The following is a 14,078-nucleotide window of genomic DNA, read 5'->3' as shown; positions in this document are numbered from 1 at the left end:
TCTTGGCAAGCACTTGTAATTGGGAATATGATACGCAAATGTGATGATCGGTGCATGCTAGCAAAACGTAATTTCTAGTAAGCTTGATTTGGTAAGACGCACGATTTTATGGTCAAATCGTTGGACTTCGCACTTCCAACAGCACCCTCATTCACCGTTCTTTTGCTCCATGGGAAACGCTGACGAAATAGGTCAGGATGTTTATTAACCACTTAATTAATAGAATCAAATAAATTATTTCTGAAATAGTAACACATGGGATTTGATAAGCGCAATAAATTAATTTTAATGTAATTATATTTTAAGTAATTTTTTAAATAGAAATAAATTTTAATATTTGATCATTGAAAGTAAACATCTCTGTATCTCTTCTAGCGAGAACTGGAAAAAGCTACATGAAGGCATGAAGGTCTCCAAGGAAATTGGCTTCATCGTTTCTGTTGAGGACAGTTGGACAACAAAAAATGAAGATAACGGGTTTTTCAGTTGACCCGAATAAGCGAATAAAACACCTCTCCTGTCCGCTTCTGGCCAGGCTTTCAACCACACAACTGTTGTACAGTACACTCCAGGCACCACACAAGCAGGCTTTTACGAACAGGATTTTCCACTGCTTCTCTAGTGCAGCCTTCCTGGAAACGAGTAGTATACGATTTACCAGACTTGCTTCTTCAGTTAAGTCTTCTTTACTTAACTGAAGAAGCAAGTCTCTACCAGGAAAAAGTAAGACGAATGGGCCACGTCAAGTGAGTATGATGCCCGCAAGCCATGCATAAATAATGAATACATTGCTACGTGCAATCAGAAGTATTGTACTGTGGCGGTAATTTGTGTGTTGGAGGAGGAAAAATATTTTTTCTGAAGAGATGTATAGTTCGCCCACCATTTCTAGATCCCTTCTTGGCTTTGTGCCAAGAATAGTCGATTCATGCTGAAGGGGAGAAAGAAATGAAGAACGTACGAATTGGTCGCCAACATGCGAAATCACGTGCTTTCTTGTCTGTCGCTGTACTAGTACTAGCTTGATTTTTGTTGTTCTCTTTTTGCATTATTTTTTTATTATTAATTTGTATGATGGATCCAGTACAGTCAACAAGTTCTATTGTTACACGTTTCAGTAGCTCTTGCAAAAGAATATTGAATAATGTGCTGACATTCTGCGAAAAAGAATCGTCAGAAGGCCGTCTTCTTGTTCCCCTTTCTCAAGTCATAAAACGTGCAAGTGCAATTGCGGGCGTATCGGGGTCGACTGTTAAAAGAATTCGTAGGGAATCAAAAGGTGAAGGTAAGCCAAAATTTAAATCTCCTAAAAAAAAAAAAAAAAACCACAGAGTAAAGAAAACCATCGAAACCGTAGCTTTGAATGATTTTGATGTAGACGTTATAAGAAGAGCTATTCACGAATTTTACGTATTCGAGAAAAGAGTGCCAACTATTCTGAACTTGATTCCTGTGCTTAAAGAAAAAATTAATTTTCCTTGGAAAAGAGAAACTTTAAGGAAAATACTTCATGAAATCGGATTTTGTTTTAAAAAGTCCCAGAATAAAAGGAAACTTATCATGGAGCGAAGTGACACTGTTTTATGTAGAACGCAGTATTTGCAGGTATTAACACTCTACGTACATTTTTCCAACTGTTATACAAGCAAAATAGTTACACTTTAAAAACAGCAATGTTCGTAAAAGAAAAGCTAAATTTTCCGACCTGTAATAATAAACAAACTCAGTTTGTTTATTATTACATCCCAGAAGACAGACTGATTACCCTATTATCGGAATGGATTCTCCTTTTTCTGACATGCGCAGTAGTTTCGAGGGACCTCAAATAGGTGGGCGAACTATATTGCGAAGAGTTTTGCTAGGTGCCAAGTAGAAACACTTTTGTGTGCAAAGGCAGACGGAGGATTAAGACGTTTCTGCAACTCCGAATTCCCGATTTAATGCGCATCACTTCAGACACATTTTCAAGGTCGATCCGTTGCTTCATCTTTCAAGAAATGGTCCTCAATTTTAAGGTGCAATTCTGAGAATTATTCCGAAGTGAAAATACATTCAATTCACTTCTTACTTCAAAACGACGTTTCTACAGCAACTCCTGAATGCAGCTTATTTGCACGCGCCTAAACATTGCTCGTGTGTGGCAAAAATGCCTTCAAATAAGTCGATGCTTCACTTACCGAATGTGAAAGGCTGCGTGAAGAAATCTTGGAGGAAACGGATGACCTTATAGCAGCCAATCGCGAGTGTCGCTACTTAAAACTGAAAGTAAAAGTAATCAGTAAAAATAGTGATATAATCACTATTTTTACTGATTGCTTTCCACTCTTTGCCTTTCTCAGTGATGTCTTCGTTAATAGTTCCTCATGCGCCGTAAAATTTCGTTGCAAACTAATTCGGAACTTCGGCTGAAGGCGCACAACTTTCAAAATAATTTCGAATTTTTTTAAAAATAAATGTCTGGCAGACGATTGGTCAAACACTCTTTCCTGCACGATTTCTGGAAAACCAGAAATGTTTTGATTCCGTTGCAATAAGTGTCCTCATTCTCGGGTGTTTTCCGAATTCCCTCCTTTCGTAACCCCCGCTGGGGGTGAAAGGAACTTTCATTAACGTTTACGTCACGTCCAATAGTAATTTCATCAGTTAAGGGGAAATCTGTTCCTCGAGGTTTAGTACTTAAATCGGCTTGAATTCAAACCTGAGTCTCATTTGGAGGAACGACAGGTAGGTCCACTCTATTTTTCTTTTCATTCGTTTCTCAATGTACTTTCATTAATTATCATTATTATTATGATGTGACGCATCCACAGAGGAGGGGCGATTCATTGCAGGAGGGTCTTTGGGATTTGCGGAGGTTCTCTATCCTGCAATAGCACTGCATTGTCCAAAGTGCTACAGACAAACTCCGACAATTCTGAGTGTTCTCTGGTCAGTTTCTCGTAAATGGGAATTTACTAATTGCCTATCCTGCGATGGAAGTTGGACTGATGCTGTTTAAATTATTTTCTATTTAAAGATACCCTTTGAAATTTCCAAGGGAAGTATATTATTTGCATTCAAAAAAAAAAACTTTTCGGGATGAACTGAGTTTTTTAAAATCTTACAAATGACGTTGGGACAACAGCAACTATAATCCCAAAGACCCTCACTAAAAGAATGGCAAGTTGTTTTTCGCCCCTTTTGTTTGTCCCTGACCCTTTCCTGTCTCAAATAACGAACTTTGGGACAGGAAAGCATTCTTAAGTACTCTTGATATTTGAGCAATTTTAAAACAATTTAAGATCATCACATTAACTCATATTTACACGTTTTGTTCCCGCTAATGCTTTTTTCAAACTTTTAATGTATTCAATGTTTTAAACAAGCTTAAAACAACACATATTTTGATACCGCTTAAGGGAGATTCACCTCTTTTAGGAAGGGGATACTTCCCTATCGAAAGCATATCACTACGTAAGACGAAGTCAACTTCACATAATTGATTTAAAAAAGTAACATTTTCAGAATGTACGTGATTCAAGTCATGTTACAGCGCAGTTTGATTTAATAATACAATTGGGAGCGGAGGGGAACTCTTTCTGTGAGGGGTAACCATAAGTTTACCGAATACGTGTAATCAGAATGAATGAAATGGTCTGAGCGTCCATTAACATCCCGATTTCTTTCAGCCGACAGACAATGAAAATCACGTGGAATATTGCCGTGATCGCAGCCCTTGCGACTACCTGCGTGGCTGTACTCGCCCCCGTACCTGGTAAGTCAGTCCTTTAAGAGTCTTCATATGCATAAGACTTAATTAACGCTATTTCGGGTATCTGCAGTCAAATATTAATTCAAGATTTGAGAACTAAATTTGATTTTGTCAAATTTAGTTCTCAAACTGACTGCGAAAAGCACGAAATTTGTTAAAACCAGCGTCACATTCAAATAACAACGAAGATGCTGGCAAATTTCTCCTTAAAGAAACAAAGCAAGGAATGTTATCTACTTCTTCCAATCCCTTCATCGATGATATATTCGCAGTTTTTGCGCTACCAAAACGAAGACAATTTGGTGAAGTCCATTCTTCTTCGCTTCTTAAGTATTCTGCAGTTGAGCAGGTTCTTCTCTTAGTAACAAAAACTTTCCTTCCACTCTCTTCTGTTCTGAGCCTTCTCTTTCAAGGTTGTGTCTCCATTCAGCATGTCATCTAGCATTGTTTTCCTTACTCTGGGTCTTTTTCCGTCTCTTTTTCCTTTGATGGCATCTCCGATGATTCCATTCCCTCTCAGAATATGTCCGATCCAGTTTCCCTTTCTTCTTTTTGTCCTCCTTAACAGACTTCTTTCTTCTTTTACTCTTTTAAGACTTCTTTATTAGTTATTTTATCTCTCCATTTGATTTTTTCCATCCTTCTCCAAATCCACATCTCAGAGATTTCCAAAATCTTAATTTCTTCTTTCTTCAATGTCCACGTTTCAGCTGCATAGAGGGCAACACTCCACACATAACATTTTATTAGTCTTTTCTTTAGGTTTCTATTCATTCTACTTCTGAATAAATTCCATTTTCTATTCAACGCCTCTCTTCCCATCGCTATTCTTGCTTTTATGTCACTTTTACGTCTTCCATCACTGCTAGTAACACTTCCTAGATATTTAAATGTCTTTACTTGATTAAATTTTTCCCCATTTATTCTGATATCCATATTTGCCTCTTTCCTTGCTATTTTCATTACCTTTGTTTTTCTGATATTAATTTTCATTCCATAATCGATACAGGATTCCAGTAATCTGTTCAACAGATGTTATAGTCTTCTTTCAGTGTTTGATAGTAATGCCTTGTCATGTGCGTATCTTATTGCAAATATCTGTCTACCTCCAATCTTTAATCCTTCTTCCGAATTCTCCAGTGCTTCTTTTAACATTGCTTCGGAACACATGTTAAACAAAATTGGTGACAGAGAACAGCCTTGTCTTACTCCTCATCCAATGATATCTGATTCTGTTGTACCATATATGTCTCTCACCATGGCAGTTTATCCCATATATAGTGAAATATATTTAGCCTTCTGTCTTTCCAATCTATGCCAACCTTTTCCATTACTTCCAACATCTTATCCCATTTTACAAAGTCAAAAGCTTTTTCAAAATCTATATAACAGATATTAACTTCTTTATTCACTTCCAGACTTCTTTCGCTTACTATTCTTAACAGCCCAATCGCATCTCTTGTTCCCCTACCCTTCCTGAAACCAAACCGATCTTCTCCAAGAAATTCTTCCACCTTAGATGCAATTCTCCGTGTTAGAATTCTCCTAAGTATTTTTGACGTATGGGATGTATGATGCATTCTTTCCATCTCATTAGGATTTTATCTTCTTCAGTTATGATTTTCCCATTTTTATTTTCTATGCCTCGAATTCCTTTTCTTCTGGGATTCATGCTTCTTGCTTTTTCGTACAAAAGACCATATCTTCCCACTCTCTCATAATTTTCAATTTCTTCGCATTGTTTTTTAAGCAAATCTTCTCTACTTCTTTCTGCATCCCTTCTCAGTTTGTCATTTAGGGTTCTCTATTGTTTCTATACTGAAGTCCATTATTCAACGCAATCTATCTTCATTCCTAAAAGCCGTTGGTCTCGATAAAACGCTTTTGTTTCACGTTTTTACTAATGGATTGAGCTTAAACATCAGTCGACACCGAACGTCTCTCAAATAATTGAACCCGTACATTGTAGTGAAACCATACACAGAAAACGATTTTTAAAAAATACGAATCTAATTTTGATTAGGCCAAATGCAAAAACCCTCTTCCTATTCGGGCATGATGTTGACGGCATAATCGTAACGTTACCCTAAAATAAAGTGGATTTCCTGGCAGCATTCAAGTTCTACATTGACGAAAACAGCAAACCACTCATCGCATTACCAGAAATAGCCAACTTCAGCTTATCAGCGATTCAGAAGGATCGCTAATAACCTGAACAGCAACAAGTCATCAGGAGTTGATGCTGTCCCCTTTTTGTTGCGTTAAAAATTGCGTCCAAGAATTAATACGCATCATGCTGTTTCTTTTCAAAATAGTTCTTTTTCTTTCCTACTTTACTGACATCTATTCTACAATGTGGAAATAAGCTTCTGCTCTATCCATTCCAAAAAATAAAAAAATAAAAATAAATAAATAAAAGTCAACCAACAAACCTTTTGTGCAATTTCACTCACTGCAAAAATCACAGAAATGTTCATAAACACAAACTTTTTTAACAGCCTGGAATTCTTCCAACTAATCAGTGATTACTGATACGGAATCTGCCTGACTCAGTTCGTCACTTAGCTATCACCGGCTATCTTTGACTACAAGCTATGGAAAGGTTTGGAGAAACTCCCGTGGGCCTTTTGACATTTCATTGCTTCCGGCACGAAGTCCTGCTAAGGAAACTCCAGTCACGTGGTCTTCCTTCTGTTGCTTGCAGTTGAGTTTGCTTTTCTATTTGCTCATTTCATGTCGATGGACTCCTCGCCTCAGAGAAAGCTGAAGTATCCAAAGCTTTTGGATGTTTTTTATTATTTAAAGTTTTAGATTATTTAAAGTTCAAAATCTTAATGATCTTCCACAAAAGTGCTTCAAACTCTGACTTCCATGCTATTCGCCAGTGCAGACAAGATAACTTTAAGCGTCTCAAAGCTCTCGTAGGCTTGTCTCATTGCTCTCTTTCTTTTTTGGACTGACTTACGCTTGTAGCTTCCGTGGCACAAACACATCTCAGCCATATCCTCTCCAGCCTCCAAAATACTCTTCTTCGCCTGTGTCCAGAAAAGGACGCACTTCAATTAACTGACCACCTAGTTTCTCTATTTATCTCTCTCTCTCTCTCTCTCTCTCTCTCATGCACGTACACACACACACACATAGAGAGAGAGAGAGAGGGGGGGGGGGACTGTTCCAATCTCTTTTTCCTAGTGCTCTGTTAGGCGTTTGTTTCCATAAGTATTTTTGCTGTGATGTTGTTCCAGTTCAGTGAAGAAGTGAGACACCATCATCTGTCTCTCCCTGATTCATCGAAAGCTATAATAGTACAAACAACTTGCTGCTGAACATCCACTTGCTGTTTAGCTTCCAAACTACTGAAAACAAATTCCGTTCTCTGATCTTCATTTGGAGCATCCTTCCTCATTTTCTCTTTCCTGAAAGCTACGACCTTCAGCTCATCCGGTTTCTTCTTACTCTTTTGAATACACACATAAAAAATGCTACATGTCTTGTGAGTCTGATTAAAAAAAATAATTTCTCCTCCCTCAGAAGTCTTTTTCTTTAACTCTAAATATATTCCTTCCGCCGGAAAGGTGTAATTTTAAGCTCGAAGCTGATTTTTCGACTTATTCCTTACCATTGAGCAACCATCCCAAATTCACTTTATGCTCGCAAATCACTTATAAAAACGCATCACTTACGGAATCATTTATGAAAAAACTATTATTATCGCCTTTCGATTCTGACATTTTTCTGAACTCAGTTAAACACAGCGATCTGCTTATTTAGCACACTTTGGCGTGTAGATGAGGATAATGTGAACATCTTCGTTCTTTCCCCAAACAACACTGCAATATTCCCTTTGCGTTCATTGCTTTTAAGGGCTCACGAGAGATTCCGTTTCCGGTATTAACCTCTGATAAGCATGTGCAGATCCAAAATAGGAAAAACGATACCAAAAATGCCATGCAGGGTTAATTTTGGAGGAATATTGCAAAAAAAAAAAAAAAAAAAAAACGATGATTAAATATGATTGCCTTCCGACAAAGTCTGTTTACAGCGAAATGATCCCGTTTAGGGTTTTGAAAAGAAGATCGTTTTTTAGCAAGAGAGGAGTTGAAGGAAATGTTGTTGAAAGTGACTCATGAGATGTTTTTGTGATTATGTGCATTGATTTGATTGTGTTTGGTGCGTTGGTCTGATGATTGTTCTCTTCGTGTACAGGATGTGGGATTCGAGGGACGAGTTCTCGCAACATCTTAAGATCACGTCGTTCATGGAGAGAATGCCCGGAGAAAACAACAACAACAACAACAGAATTTTCTTGTGAGTATTTCCTGATTTAACTTCCGGTATTATTATGAAATGGAAATTCAAACTAGTGCATTTGTAAATCCAGCATGTTTACTTCATTTTTTTTCATGTTGTTATCGATCTTTTCAGTGAACCGCTTAAAGTAGTCAAATTTCTTTTAACCAGGATCTGAACAAGCTACCCAAAGGCTTCAACTTCACCGCGGAAGAACTAAACTAGTTCAATCAAAGATCGTCGTACATTGAAATTATTTTCATCCTTGAAGGAGAAATTAAAAACAAATAAGGAGTCTTCTTCGGTTGAAGATGCCCACTTCGTTGTTTTTAATTTCCATTTAGATTCACACTTTAGTTCGAAACTCGCTTTTAGCAATAATCAGTGGGTGCTTAACTGGGGGAAAATGATCGCCACTTGAGTTTCAGCAACTGCGGGATCACATTCCAATTTTTTAAAAAAAGGATTGCAGCCAGAAAGATCTCTTTTGTAACTTGCATGATGTTGGGTCTCCAAGAAGAAAGGTTTCATTCCGCTCCTTCACAAGAGGAACTTTTCATGGTGTTTTCCGCAGCCCATTTCAGAGCCGGCAGATCTTTGGAGTGGGGAAATTAATCTATTTCCTCCTGAAGAAACAGATGGAAATTAGCCACTGCATTTGTTACGTGAAGATCGACGCCACGGTGCATTCGGCTCTCGTAAAATCATGAGCATTTTTCTGGCCTGTTTACCTGTATTTAGGTATATTTGGAAACAAATGTCTTCTCCCCTCCCCCCTGTATGAGGCCAACTAACTCACCTTCAGTTAAAAGAGCCCATGAGGTGGCCAAGTGATCTGTAATTATGAAATGGACAGCAATGATGGAAATACTCTGTTGTCGTATTAAGGCCTTGTCGATTCCAGTCGGAGACTCACACTGGAAACTGAGGCGAGTTTCTTGAAGTTTACAATAAGTCGTGAGTAAGATTCTTGCATCACTCTTCCGACAACAACAGAATCGGTGCGTGAAGCGAAGAATCTCTTAAGAGATTGCGTGGAATATCAACGAAATCATTTTACACATTCGCAATTCGGAATTTAATTAGGTTGATTGTCCATCGCACGAATGTGATCAAATAAGTTTTGTTTTCTTTCCAGATGACGAGCAGTTTTACATGGGTGGCATTGAATCAGTCCCTTACTCCTGGCCTTGGATGGTAAGTATCAAAACGTCTTTTTGATAAGGCTTTTCGTTTCGCTTGCGCTGCTTCTGTCCATCCGCATTTCCTCTTCATTTATTTATTTTGCAATTTCTCGTCAGGTCGCGCTAGTCCGAACTACTCGAAGGAGGAATCGCTTCTTTTGCGGAGCCGCTCTGATCAGCTCGAGATACGTCCTAACAGCAGCCCACTGCTTCACTTCGAGAATGTAAGTCTTCTGTTTTCTTGCTGTGCTGTACAGAGTTCTTCTCGAGGAACTTTTGCGTTGGTTGCTGATCTGCTGTTTCTTTTACCACTTTTCAGGAACCCTTCTAACGTTTGGGTGCGTTTGGGAGCTCACAACCGGAGTGAAGGCACGGACTACGCCATCGAAAGCATACAAGTGCACGAAAGGTACAACTCCAGGCTAAACTACTTCGACATCGCGTTGATCCGACTCAGAGAAGAAGTTCCGTACACAGACGACACGAGACCCGTCTGTCTGCCGACGACCCGGATGTCCACGATGAGCTTCGACGGCACGATGGTCTTCGGCACAGGATGGGGAGACACTTACTTTAGTCAGTGACATGGTTTTCCTCAAATGATTAGACTTAATTAAAGAATTCTTAAATTATCAGTTATAAAAGTTATCTTTCCTTCGTTATTAATTAATAGTTAAGGATATGAACTGAAAGTTTTGCATTCAGCAGTGGATAATTTGAAAGGGTTTAAATTAGATGAGGGGAAGATCATCCATATGACCATTCAGAATGCGATATGATGAAGACAGTGCTGCTTTCTAGCTGCGTTTCTCCCTTCCACTTGGTAGGTTGGCAAGAACAGGGAACACTTTTCTACTTTCCTGTGCCTTTCTTATTTATTTTATTTTATTTATTTATTTTTTTTTTTTTGTCAGGCGGTTTACGAGTTTGTTGATCTTCAGTGCAATGAGCCTTTCCCCCTTGACAGTTGACTTTAACCGTGTAGCTTGGAAAAATCGCCCGTGGAACTTGTATTAATTGAGACTTTCATACCAATAACAGCTTCGCAAACACCAGAGTTAAAGTCTGCCGTGCTGTTTCACTGCAGTGTTGAAAATCTTCGGTGGCCATAAACTCGAGTATCGGTGACAACCGAAGGCGAAGAATGACTGCCCACTAATTTCCGAAAGTTGGTTAAGGGTAAGAAAGGTTTTGCCTCCTCTTTTGGGAATAAGAAAACGTTACTGCGTTTTTAATAATAATTAAAAAAGATAACCTAAATGGACAACGTATCGATATGTTGATATCACTCCAATACCGTGGACACGCACAGTAGTAATCAATAAAGTTCTAATGAAAATGAAAGAAAATTGTAAACGATCAGAAAAGAAGAAACTACGACAAATCCATAATAATAATAACGAATAAGGGAAAACGTAAAGAAAAAAAAAGGGACAGATATTGAAGATAAGAGAAAGAAGAAAGCTGAAGTAAGCTGCTGGCTTCTTGTAAGTGACTTCTAAAGAAGAAAAAGAAAGTCTCCACAAACCACCCCTTTATATTTGGTGTTTCGATGGGATCGCGAGATTTTTGTTTTATTTTTTAAATAAAATTTAATTCCTTTGAGTTCTCTTTGGAACAGAAAAAAATTTGGCTACTTTCGGACATAATCTTCTTCCTTTTTAATTCAAAGTGATTTATTCTCTTCACCCCCTGAGGGAGTGAAGCGGGTAAACTCTCCATCCGACTCTGCTCGTTTGTAATCTCTCAACATCTTTTTCATTCAACATCCAATTTTGGCCACTGATTTGGATGTTGGACGAGACGCCCTCTGGTGGTTTTTAAGCAGACGATTTACTTCAGCACTTCTCTAGTGAGAAAAAAAATTATGGTTGCTTGCTTCAAGTACAATTCTCCTCCTTCCTTATCCGGGCTTGGGACAGGCAACGGTGGAGATAATTCATAATAATTAAACAGCTGTTGAAACATACGCTAATAGAAATAAATTTTGCTCTTCATAGTTGTGTATATCGTTAGAGGATTTTAGAATTTTGTTGGGTTCACTGATCAGAGATGGAACTGCCTTCCTTCTCGGCAGTCAGTCTCTTCGATAGTAGATGGCTAATCTAACCTCTGTAACATAAAAACGAGTTCCTTTGACCAGTTCTACACGTGTAAACATTTCCTTAACTGAGCCTTCTATAACAACACTTTCTTTATAAGAATCAGCGTTGTCTTCTTCTTGCATACAACTTTAAAGTGATCGTCTCTTCAGAAGGCGAGTTGAAATAGGAGTTACAGAAGGGGAAGGTTTTGTTTTCCTTGACAATAAAAATGGTTGAGTGAGTGTATATGTGAGAGAGAGAGCATGTGATTTCAGAAGAGAAGAAAAACGATTAACAAACTAAAGCAAACATATGAAATCAGAACCTGTAATGCATCTGAAGAAAGAAACTGAACTGCCATTTGTTACACACCGTATTTTTCTGAAATTGCTGAGTGGGTGCATAGTCACAAGTGCAGTATTATGACATTTTTACAATCTCCTCATTATTCTTCGGTAATATTTCATCTCTCCACAGGTGGCGTGAGCAGCAACGTTCTCCTGGAAGTCACCATCCCAGTGGTTCCAAATAGACGATGCGACAACGCCTATAGGAGCCTGTCTTTGGTTTCGATTCCTCAAGGAATCACTGAAAGCTTCCTCTGTGCTGGACTGGAAGAAGGAGGAGTAGATGCCTGTCAGGTAAGGCTCGTTCGCTTCAGAAAGAAATACCAAACTAAGAAAGTCGATTTTTTTGTGTGGGAATTGGAATGGGGCGAATGATGGAGAAAGTAAGAATCGCATCGTGATCTTTACGAGTATTATTCATTGATGAGGGACATTCATGAGTCCTCACCTCCATTATTGTTCGGAGGAACATTTCCTTATCGTTGAGCTACCTCAGCTGTGTCATCAATCAATTTATGTCCATAATTTTGTTCATTTATGATGATTTAAAAGGAGAAATAGCAGTGAGGAATGTTTCCTATTTTTCTTACATGCTGATTGTTTCTTTGCAGGGAGATTCGGGTGGTCCTTTGGTCATGGAGAGCGGAAACACTTGGACGATAGTTGGAATCGTTTCCTTTGGATTTCAGTGTGGGAACCCTGGTATCCCTGGCGTGTACACCCGAGTGCCCACATTCCTCCGGTGGATAGAAGACAACACCGACCTTCCTATAACAGAATGACCTGAAGAACTCATTCGGACAAGTTGACGTTTGACAATCAAGTACCATTCAACAAATAAAATGTGAGTGTTGTGGCAAAGAAGGCCATTATCATGTGATGGTGCAGCAACTCAAAGAAATATGGTTTTAATGATTCGCTGACTATACTTCATTTGCTTGTAGTTCTAATTAAAGTATTTAGACTGCACTTGTGATATTTTGATGTAGAAACACAAAAATAAAGTTTCTCCGAATTTTTTTTTTTATTTCTGGAAGAGCTGCTCATTTCACATGAAATTACAAACGCAGATTCTTTTCTGTTTTCTGAGATGTTTATATGTTTTCGTTCTGCACTCCGCAAAAATGTGTACGGCGTTTCACCTAGAACACCCGAATATTTTCGGAAACATAATAGACAATCACATTGGACCTCATTTCCAAAATTACAACTACGATCTTTGATATTTCCACTAGGGCATCGTGACATCGCTGTGGAAATTTCAGAGATGAGGATGTCTGAAGACATCCTCATCTCTGAAATCCTCATATCTGTGGCGTCATCAGACATCTCCGAAGGATCGAAATACTGAAATGTAAAAGGAAGCTTGCAAATCGATCGTCTGCACTCAATGATTTTCAATTCTTTTGCAAATTTCTGCTTTGAGATGACTCCAGCGATAGCAAAGGAGATCTTTGTTTGGACGGGAATCTCCGTGGTGTGAATGTCAGTGCCGTTTAGTTGGTCTTTTTTTTTTTCTTTTACCAAAGGTGGATGCTTAGTTTTAATTTTCCTTTCCGATGTAACTTGCAAAGAAGGTCATCCGTAAAAGATTGTATTTTGAGGGGCTTCTTTTGCTTTTTGGAATTCCTGATCAGGGTCTTTCCCTCTCTTTCAATTACGGCCTGTAAGCATGGAAACGTTCTCTCGACGTTCTCTGCTGCTGCTGCCGTGGGTCATTCGCACCAGTTACAGGTTTTATTTAAACCTCGAAGCCCTGTTCGTCCATCTACTTTCTTCCTGTTGTATGCAATCCTATTTTTCTCTTAATTATTAAATCCCAAGCAAATTATCTACTCAAATAAATTCAGAATTCGAAACGTAATTAATATTCTGTAGTGTAAAAAGGAATTGTCCTTGTTTCTTACCAATATTTATGACTCATCTTATGTCAGTTATAAGTGACTATCAACAGAAAGAAACGAATCGCACTCAGAATTATATTTAAAAAAAAAAAAAAAAAACAGTAATGTGCTTCCCGGATCAGGGTCTATGACCTAATCCGGGATATTGCGTAGAATTTCCCGGAAAGGTTCTACGCACGGCACTAAATGCACTTCAGGTTTACTGCACGGGGAAGCAATTCATATTAAATAAATAAATTTGTTCGAACCATTTCGTACGCTTCTGGCCGTCTGTTTCTCGGATTGCTGTCACAGTTAACGCGAACTGTTCTAAAATAACCGTTACTGTGTTCTGAATGTTGAAGTAACTTCCTTCAGGAGGGTTTCTTTATTTGGCAGATGTATTTACCCGCAAAACATCGACAAGAGAAACGAAAGTAAGAAGCCTTCTTCACGTACTAACAACTTCCAAATTGAACAACCACCTTTCGTACTAGAATTCAATTCTAAGAGAAATTCGTTAGTGAAGGGTGATTTGA

The 14,078-nt window shown here is 38.4% G+C and overlaps 1 protein-coding gene across 1 annotated transcript; it reads left to right on the top strand.

The window, feature by feature from the left end:
• Positions 1 to 3,678: 3,678 nt before the first annotated feature.
• On the top strand, positions 3,679 to 12,438 carry LOC150098303 (clotting factor B-like). The gene is made up of 4 exons (XM_090405132.1): positions 3,679 to 3,754; positions 9,343 to 9,801; positions 11,787 to 11,950; positions 12,268 to 12,438. Exons 1-4 carry the CDS (start codon positions 3,679 to 3,681, stop codon positions 12,436 to 12,438), a joined length of 870 nt encoding a protein of 289 aa, XP_090261258.1.
• The last annotated feature ends 1,640 nt before the right edge of the window (positions 12,439 to 14,078 follow it).

Source organism: Typopeltis vanoorti, chromosome 15 (genome assembly GCF_054136105.1).
Source record: "Typopeltis vanoorti isolate ZY-2024b chromosome 15, IOZ_Tvanoo_1.0, whole genome shotgun sequence".
NCBI classification, from domain to species: Eukaryota; Metazoa; Arthropoda; class Arachnida; order Uropygi; family Thelyphonidae; genus Typopeltis; species Typopeltis vanoorti.
Note: the sequence above shows the minus strand (reverse complement) of the source record. Positions and strands in the feature narration are given on the sequence as shown.

What these genes read in the sequence shown, in the direction of transcription:
- LOC150098303 (XM_090405132.1), top strand. Translation starts at nt 3,679, where the DNA reads ATGAAAATCACGTGGAATATTGCCGTGATCGCAGCCCTTGCGACTACC. An exon ending in ATGGGGAGACACTTACTTTA is followed by an intron (nt 9,802 to 11,786) that starts GTCAGTGACATG and finishes ATCTCTCCACAG; the next exon opens with GTGGCGTGAGCAGCAACGTT. An exon ending in GAGGAGTAGATGCCTGTCAG is followed by an intron (nt 11,951 to 12,267) that starts GTAAGGCTCGTT and finishes GTTTCTTTGCAG; the next exon opens with GGAGATTCGGGTGGTCCTTT.